This window comes from Gekko japonicus, unplaced genomic scaffold, assembly GCF_001447785.1.
Source record: "Gekko japonicus isolate JY-2015 unplaced genomic scaffold, Gekko_japonicus_V1.1 scaffold678, whole genome shotgun sequence".
Taxonomy (NCBI): Eukaryota; Metazoa; Chordata; class Lepidosauria; order Squamata; family Gekkonidae; genus Gekko; species Gekko japonicus.
In genome coordinates, this window is record NW_015164685.1 from 336172 (window position 1) to 345471 (window position 9300).

The 9300-nt window shown below is 49.2% G+C and overlaps 1 protein-coding gene across 1 annotated transcript in view; it reads right to left on the reverse strand.

The window, feature by feature from the left end:
- Positions 1-8648, reverse strand: part of CASC3 (cancer susceptibility candidate 3) — a 31565-nt gene extending 22917 nt beyond the window's left edge. Inside the window, exons 1-2 of the mRNA XM_015409344.1 lie at positions 8384-8648; positions 2367-2394 (exon numbers count right to left, since the gene is read on the reverse strand). Coding sequence (XP_015264830.1) covers positions 2367-2394; positions 8384-8614 — 259 coding nt within the window. The 5' untranslated portion in view covers positions 8615-8648. The remainder of the gene's footprint in view (positions 1-2366; positions 2395-8383) is intronic.
- Between the last annotated feature and the right edge of the window lie 652 nt (positions 8649-9300).

Here is a 9300-nt window from a genome sequence, read left to right on the forward strand (position 1 = left end):
CAGGAATACTAGTAACGCTTAGTGAACAAACCCATCATTGGTTTAATTGCACAGTAGGATCGTTATGGGTTACTTTCTTATACCAGCCTCTCTGGTTTTGAAAAAACAAACCACTAATCCTGGGGCCTGTGACCGTTCAATTTAAGTGACTTTAGAACAAAAAGAATCAACATCAACATTTTGCAAACTCTCTTGTAAAGTCTCCCAACATCTTCAAGAGACAGGCTCTCACAACTATTCCCATTTTTAAGCACAGGGGCAAGCTGAAATACTACATACCCTTCAAGGATTTAAGTGGCACAACCCAATATTTACTTAAGAAGTAGAAGCCAGGTATCGGGGAGCAGAACATAATGTGCACTGTGGTGGTGTAGTGGTTAGTGTCGGACTATGATCTGGGCGATCCGGGTACAAATTGCCACTCTGTGGTGGAAGCTTGTTGTGTGACCTTGGGCCAGTTGCACACCATCAGCCTGACCTACGTCACAGGGTGACTGTGCGGGTAAACTGAAGGAGGGAACACTGCCATGGGCTCCTTCGGTTTTGTAACAGGAACTGTATTTTGAATGGGGCATGAATTGGAGGGCTAGTGACAGCGGCTGTGCCCACTGCCCATAGCCAGGATTTTTCCATTTGGGGGGGCCTTTTAAAAAGCCGGGAGGCACTGAAATTCGCACACAGCCCCCACTTCTCCCCCAAAACATTTAAAGGGTCCCTTTTAAATGCTTTGAGGGAGAATTGGAAGGAGGCCACATGTGTGCCTGCTCCCCAAGCAGCGAACTGGCAGCTTGAAGTGCAGGTGAACATGTGGCCTCCTCTCTCCACTTCTCCCTCGAAGCATTTAAAAGGACCCTTTAAATTCTTTGGGGGAGAAGTTGGGGGGCCGCATGCCTGCACTCCAAGACGTGAATTCGTGGCTTGGAGTGCAGGCATGCATGGGGCCTCCCTCCACTTCTCCCCCAAGGCATTTAAAGATTAAATGCTTTGGAGGAGAAGTGGGGGCTGTGCGCTTGCACTCCAAGCTATGAATTTGCTGCTTGGGAGTGCAGGCACATGCGGGGTCTCCCCTGCTTCTCCCCAAAAGTCATGAGGCCTTGAGAGGGAGTAGGGGGGCCGGGCACCGGGGGCCCCACCACAGCTGACTCACTCCACAAGCCAAGCCCAAGGGGTAAGCAAAGCACCACTACCCCTTCTGTTAAGAGTCAGCAGAGGGACTTTGGGAAAGCTCTTCTGTAAACACTTCAGCTGCTGGTGACCATTTGCCCAAGTCTCAACTTGGCGAGTGGCTCAAGTGGTTAAGACGCTGAACTGCAGGCTGTGGAAGGTCAGTAGTTCACCAGTTCAAGACCCGGATGCCGCAAGACGGGGTGAGCTCCTGTCTCTAGTTCCAGCTCCTGCCAACCTAGCAGTTCGAAAGCAAGAAATTGCAAGTAGATAAATAGGTACCACTTCGGTGGGAAGGTAACAGCGTTCCGTGCGCCTGGTGTTTAGTCATGCCGGCCACATGACCACGGAAACGTCTTCGGACAGCGCTGGCTCTTCGGCTTTGAAACGGAGATGAGCACCGCAACCCTAGAGTCGGATTCGACCGGCTTTCGAGCAAGGGAACCTTTACAACTTGTATAAAGGACAGACCAACTGAGGTGCATAAAGCCTCTGCTACTGTTCATTTTGGGACAGAAGAGAGTGAAAAATGTCCTCTGTGCCTCAGATGAGATGCATAACAGTGCCAGTGTCACTCTGAAGAAGTGAGCAGTGACTCAGGGAAGCTCCTCCCCTGCCACAAGTTTTGTCAGTCTTTAAGGTGCAACTAGACTCTTGCACTTTTCCATTGTTACAGACAGACTAACACGGCTACTCACCTTGAGCGTCACTCTTGTTATATTCTACCTTTCCTTTCCTTTAAAGAACTCAAAATGGTTCACATGGTCTCCCCCCCTCAAAATGTCTCCATGAAATAGGCCTGGCTGAGAAACAGCAACTGGCCCAGAATTGCCCAGCAAGCTTCACGGCAGAGCAGGGATCTGAACCCGGGCCTCCCACATCCTAACACTACAACCAGGCTATGCAGGCCCTAAGCTTCCAAAAGCTTATCCAAAGTCCCAGCCCTCCAACACACATGGGCACAACGTCCTCTTTGTTAAACCAGACAAAACATCTGCTTTTATAAGCAGAAGGTCTGGAGCAGCAAGCACCTATCCCAACAATGAGTGCTGTACCTCAAGGGAGAGGGTGGGCAGTATTAGAACACTTGCTGGGACAGGAAAATGTATACCTTCTTTTAAAAAACAGACACTGCCAAAAGCACACCTCTGACCCTCCCTTTCCATTCACATTTGCTCAGAACAAAGCATATCCCCACTCACCGTCTCCTTCTATGCCGTCTTCGCTTTCCTGTTTTATACAAGAGAAAGAGAGAGCACACCATTACTTTACAGAGACGAATGCAGAAGAAAAACAGCTTAAATATGTATATATATTTTTGTCTAGAAGGTGCAAGAAGATTGAGCTGCAGGATGAGGGGGAGATGTGTTGTCACTAATCAAATTACAAAGTCTGTCAAATACTTATTACAAAGTGCACCTTTTATATTTGTCTTGAACAAGAAGCCAAGGAGCAGTAATTTTTCTCCCTCTCCCGAAATACTAGAACTCGAGGGCATCCAATAAACATGATGGGCGGTAGGTTCGGGACAAACAAAAGGCTAATTAATAGAAAACAGAGAGTGAGTATAAATGGGCAGTTCTCCCAGTGGAGGAGGGTAAGCAGTGGGGTACCACAGGGATCAGTACTTGGTCCACTGCTTTTTAACTTGTTCATTAATGATTTGGAGTTGGGAGTAAGCAGTGAAAGAGATGTGTTGTCACTAATCAAATTACAAAGTCTGTCAAATACTTATTACAAAGTGCACCTTTTATATTTGTCTTGAACAAGAAGCCAAGGAGCAGTAATTTTTCTCCCTCTCCCGAAATACTAGAACTCGAGGGCATCCAATAAACATGATGGGTGGTAGGTTCGGGACAAACAAAAGGAAACACTACTTTACACAGAGAATGATTAAAATGTGGAATTTGCTGCCAGAGGATGTCATGAGGGCCGCAGGAATAAACAGCTCTAAAAGGGGATTCGATAAGATTCATGGAGGGTAAGTCTGTCAATGGCTACTAGCCACGGTGGCTGAGGAGAACTTCCACATTCAGAGGCACTGAGACTCTGAATCACAGAGACAGGAGGCAACATCAGAGGAAGGCCTTGGCCCTGATGCCCTGTTGTTGGCCCTCCAGAGGAACTAGTTGGTCCCTGTGTGAGACAAGATACTGGATATATGGACTACTGGTCTGACCCAGCAAGGCTGGCTATTCTTGTGTTCTTACCAAGGGAAGGCCTCAGCCTCTACACCCTGTTGTTGGCCTTCCAGAGGAACTGGCTGGCCACTGTGTGAGACAGGATACTGGACTAGATGGACTACTGGTCTGATCCAGTAGGGCTCTTCTGACGTTCTTAGTAATTCATTTTTCCACCTTTCAGAAGATTAGCACAATGTTCCCATACCTTTTATCCATCTCTTAAAAGACTACTTGTATTACTTTATTTATCCCTTGGGCCTCTGGGGTCCACTAGGCTTCTTCTAGCAACAAGGTGACCTTCCTTAGGATATGCTGATACCAGCATATGCTGATGTCACCCAAGAAAAGCTGGTGGTGTCCACACAGCAAACCCCGGGTGCAATCACTGTTTTATCAAGTTTACTCATGGACAAGAGAGTTCCTCATTAGAGAGGCACTTGTTCTTCCAGGATATTCTGCAGTCACTTTAGTAAAGCAATGGTCCTCAACCCGCCTGCCACTACTCCCGGCTAGACGAGTAGCACCATAGGATGCACCACAGATGAACAGGTGGCTTGACAAGGTTCAGCTCTAAGCAGAAGAGAAGAGCGCTCTTCGTCAGCAGACCTCCTCACGAATGCCAACCTGTCACATCACAGGGCAGACCGGAGACAGCTCTTTGGGCTGCTCTTCAAGAACAAAAAGTGCAAACCTGTGAAGAGAAGCAAAACATTCCAGGAGAAATGAAGGGCATCTTTCTCCATCCTCCTCCAGGAAAATGGTTTCATCCAAAAGCAGGAAAAACCTATTATGTGAATTACACTGTCAGTGTCTTCTCTTTGGAAAAAGGAGTAGGCGGAGTCTGGAGGAAGGGCTGCTAAGGCCTGAAGCACTTTGGTACCTGCTGCCGTCTCCTTACTAACATTCATCTCCTCCATCTGTTCACCTCTTTTGAGCTGCATTATGCTTTGTAGTGATGCTTTCTTCCATTGGACTCTTATTGCTTGCACCCCCAAGCTACTACCTAGGTTTCCCAAGAGCAAGGGCCAGCCTCCCCCTTTGAGAACCGTGTCCTGAAAGAAACACAGAACCAGGGAAGCAGATGTCAAGAACACAACAGCAGCTAATTATTGTCCAACCAAGCAAAAGTTATTCCACTGCATCACAGAAGTGTCCAGTCTGGAGCGATAACCTATAGTTCCCAAGATAAGCTTGACATTTTTAGCCCAGATCTCACACGCTGGATACACACTAAGCCCAAACGACACACAACTGCTGGAGGAAAAAACAAGACTGTATTTTTGGACTTCTGACATTTCAGTATCCACAAAACAGGTTAGCCAGAGCCCTGCTTGGATGCGCTCAAGGGATAGTTAAAAAACACAAAATCAGACACGAATCATCCTTATATCTGGAGGCAGCCACGTGTGTCACAAAGGACTTCGCCTACGAACTATCTTTTGCAAGCTCCTCTACCCTAAACTATTCAACTCGCTGTCTGTTTTTTATCTTGCCTCTCTTAACACAACCTGCTCAGGTCATTTTCCATGCAGGACAATAAATGCAGCAGGACAATTATACAAATTTAAGGTTGAGCATGAAGACACTGAAATTGTTCAAGATTTTCTATTCTTTGGTTCCATCATTAACCAAAAGGAAGACTGCAACCAAGAAATCAGGAGGAGACTGAGAATGGGAAGGGAAGCCATGAAGGGGCTAGAAAAGATTCTTAAGTGTAACAATGTGTTGCTGATGACTAGCATCGAGTTAATTCATGCCACAGTATTCCCCATTACTATGTATGAGTATGAAAGTTGGGCAGTAAAAACAGCTGACAGGAAGAAAGTTGATTCTTTTGAAATGTAGTGTTGGAGGAGAGCATTATGGATACTGTGGATCACCAAAGACAAATAGGTGGGTTCTAGATCAAATTAAACTTGAACTCTCCCTGGAAGCTATGATGACTGAACTGAGGCCACATTATGAGAAGACAACAGTCACTGGAAAAGAGAATCATGCTAGGCAGCAGGAAAAGAGGAAGACCCATCAGGAGATGGATCAACTCAATCAAGGAAGCCACAGCCCTCAGTTTGCTAGACCCGAGCAGGCTGTTAACAACAGGGTGTTCTGGAGGGCATTAATTCACCATAAATTGGAAGCAACCAGTGTTCCCTCTAAGCTGAGTTAGCGTGAGCTAGCTCAGTTTTTTAGCCTCCGGCTCACACATTTTTGTCTTCGCTCAGGAAGGATGGCTCCAGATCAAACTGATTTATGCAGCAGCCAAATCGCTCGCTCACAACTTTAATGCTGGTAGCTCACAAAGTAGAATTTTTGCTCTCAGGATTCCACAGCTTACAGGGAGCATTGGAAGCAACGTAACGGCACTCAGCATACACACATGGATTAAATTTTTGTAGACGACAACATTTCAAAGTGTAACATCTCCTGGCTTAAAAAAAAGGTTAAAAAACCTCCCATCCACACAGTCTTGTTAAGCACCTCTTTATGCAATAATGGACTCCTTGGGGGGGGGGGGAATAAAAGGTGCTGAACATTGTCCTTTTCATAAAATAATCTAATGTCTACTACAGACCAGAGGGAAGGCCTGCACTGAGGGTTCACCAAGTGAGAGCAAAGCTGTTTCCCGGCCTTCTACACTAGAAACATTCTGCAGGTTTTAGACATGGAAATTCACAGTTGCCTTTAATAAAGCAAAGGTGATGACCCGCAGCAAGCATCACATACTGAGATGCCACCTTTGCACACATGCACATGACATAAAGCCACCAAGATCTGAGCTGCAGTTGTTTCACCTCACACGTTATTAGGAAAGATGAGCCACCCGTTCTTCTAAGGCAGAGGAGAGAATGCTGTTCAAGGGTACAGCATACACGTTGCATACAAGCCCTAGCAGGGTCTCAGGCAGGAGAAGTGGGAAAGACTGATTCCTGAGAGGACAAAGAAGCTGCTGTTAGCTGGAGTAAGCCATCAGAAAGACAAGTCACTCTGCACACATGCAGCACAGCTTCCGTGGAGCAGGCAATTTCTAATGTCCCTAAACAAACATCATTTGGGCCTGGTTTCGGGCAGGTAACCATGCTAGTCTGTAGTAGCAGAACAAAGACCAGTAGCACCATAAAGACCAACAACATTTCCTGGGTATTAGCTTTTGATCTGACAGTGAGATTTGACTCAGGAAAGCTTACACCTTACAAAGTTTTGTTGGTCTTTCAAGGTGCTACTGGGCTCAAATCTTGCACTATCATTTGGGCCTGGAATTCTTAGGCCCTGGGAACTAAGCTGGGGGGGAACCACTTTCCCCATGCTCAAAAGTGCATCTCTTATTGACACAGCAGTCTGCTTCCGCTCTTCGGAAAAGTGACATAGTTTAGTCCTGGAATCATTACTCTAGGAACTAGGCTGCAGGGAAACCACTCTGCATATACTCAGAGGCACTCATCTCTTTTAATGGAGCAGGTGCAGCAGCAAGGGACTGACAAAGCCTCAGCTCACACTGCCTGGAGCCAGATTATGCAAAACTGAACTATTCAAACAAGCTTTTCTGCACAGGTAATAAGGGCTTTACTGCACAGAACAGTTCACACACTTACTTGGATAAACTATTAAGGACTACTGATCCATACTGCTGCTGTACAGGGCCCCTCCCCAATCTGTAACGCCCCCACCCAAATCTTAAGCCATGCCAGGGTGGCAGCAGCAGGAGGTGGTGTGCCGGAAGCAGCGGGCAAGCAGGCTGCCAGATGATGGAGGAGGAGAGGCATTGTCTACACCCAGGGTTCCACGTGCCTTCCCTGCCCAGTGGCGATGTTGGACTTGGAGCAGTGTGCTGCAAGGGGGTGGGGTGGCTGGTCCTCAGCCCCATGGCCATCCACTGCAGCTTGCTCACAGATAGGTCAGTGCTTTCCACCCCTCCCCAGGAGGAATGCTGAGGAAGAGGACCCAGTACCCCGAGTCGAGGAGGAGACCCAGACCAAGGTTGCCCTCCCACTGTAAGCGAGGAAGGAGATTCAAACTCCCCGCTGCCACCACGCTGGCCGGAAGGTGGGGTAAGGAGCTACTCCTCTCCCTCCCCTGCTCCTTTAATTTAATAAGCACCCCCTAAAAAAAAAAACCTGGTTATGCCCCTGCAGCTGTATATAGCTTTGTGTAAGTAGAATCCTGTTTATGTAACTTGACTGCTATATATATTGTAAGTAGGATCCTGCTTATGTAACTTCGGTACTGCTTAATATGTCAAGTGAATAATTATGCTATGCTTCAGTCCTAATGCACTGGACATACTGAATGTCCCATCGGTTGTGACTGTACTGACTTGCTATATGTAATCCTCTTTGAGTAAAAGTGAGAAAAGCAGACTATAAATAATAGAATAAATAAGTAAATAAAAACCAGAATGTGGCTGAGCTGGTTGGGAGGTGAGCAGGCCCATACCTATGGTGGGGCTTTGGGGGGCTCTGCCCCCTTTCTTAAAGGCAAAGCCCCACAAGAATTTCTCCTATAAATGCCTTCTTCAATCATTAAAAAAAATTGTGCTCTCCTTTAAGCAGGGTTGGATGCTGTAGTTGACTAATTCCCGCACTGAGCAAAGGGGTTGGAGTAGGTGACCTCTAGGATCCCTTCTAACTCTTGTGTCTAGAAACTGGTCTCCTTTAAGAGAGTGTCAGCTTTCTTGACTCCAGAAGTCCTCACACCCCCACCTGCTGGCTTGTTCTCAGGACTGTTGCTTAGGTCGGCATGCAGCAGCTGAGAACTGTCCTCTAAAGTGGTTGACAGACTTGCAATTTGGAGCTCTAGCCTGGTAACCGCTTCCTATAGGCTCGGTGGGTTTTCTCCCCGCACTGAGAACTTCAGCCCCACCATAAATAAAACTGCCCCACAAGCCCCCAAATCCCGGCTACGGGCCTGGAGACGACCGGGAACGAACGAACGAGTCACTCCACGAACGCTCGGCGAGACCCGGGGCTGCAGCGTCCCATTCGAGCGGGAGGCCGCGGCCTCTTGCCTGGGAAGCGGGCTCCGTCCTCCCCGCTACTCACACACTCCGAGTCGGCCGGGCTGGCTCCACCAACCACCGGCTCGGCGGCGACGGCCTCCTCCACCACCGCTTCCGCGTCGCCTTGGCCGCTCCCGGGAGCGCCGGCGACCGACCCGGCCGTGCCGAGGCGGTGAGTGCCGCGCGGGGAAGGAGCGCCGCTGCCGGGCGGCGAGTCAGACTCGTCCTCTTCGCTGCTGTCCTGCGAGGCTCGTTGTCGCCGACGGTCCGCCATCTTGACAGGAGGAGGAGGAGGAGAAGAAGAAACCAGAAGCGAAAACGTTTCTGAGGAGAAGGAGGCGGGGTCGACCACGGCGCGGGGGGAATGACGGGTAAAGGAGGCGTCTTTCTCGGCCGCGGAAAGACTACAATCACCGGCATGAAGCGCGCGCGCGCGCTTCCCCCCTCCCTCCTCCCTTTTTTTTCCCTCGCGCGAACTCCTAGAATCCCGTGCTTCTCAACGCCGATACAGCTTTAAGGGAACGGGGGAGGGGAGCCTCGCCCAATGACGGCGATGCGGTGACGTCAAGAGCGCGCGGGCTCTGCCACCCCCCCCCTCTGCGCGCCCCTCCGCCCAGTTCCAGGGGCGGGAAGGAAAAGGGGACGCCTCGGCAACAGCGTCAGGTGCTCGGCTAGCCGCGCGGGCGGTCGAGACGTAGGTGCGTAGGTTTGAAATGACGTCTTCGCGTTGCGACAGCTGCGTCGCATTCTCCTGGAGTCGTGTGCGGCAAGAACACCGCAAAAGGAGAGGGGGGGGGGCCCTGTGCATATTGCGGCAAACTAACGAACCACGTGGCGCCTCAAAGGCCAACAGGGCTTTAAACAAGCCCGGGGGGGGGGGCGCCTCCTTGTTTTATTTTTGGCTGAGTGGAGCCCAGTTTTACCTGCCAGGTGTGGAGAGCCAGGTAGCCAACTCCGGGT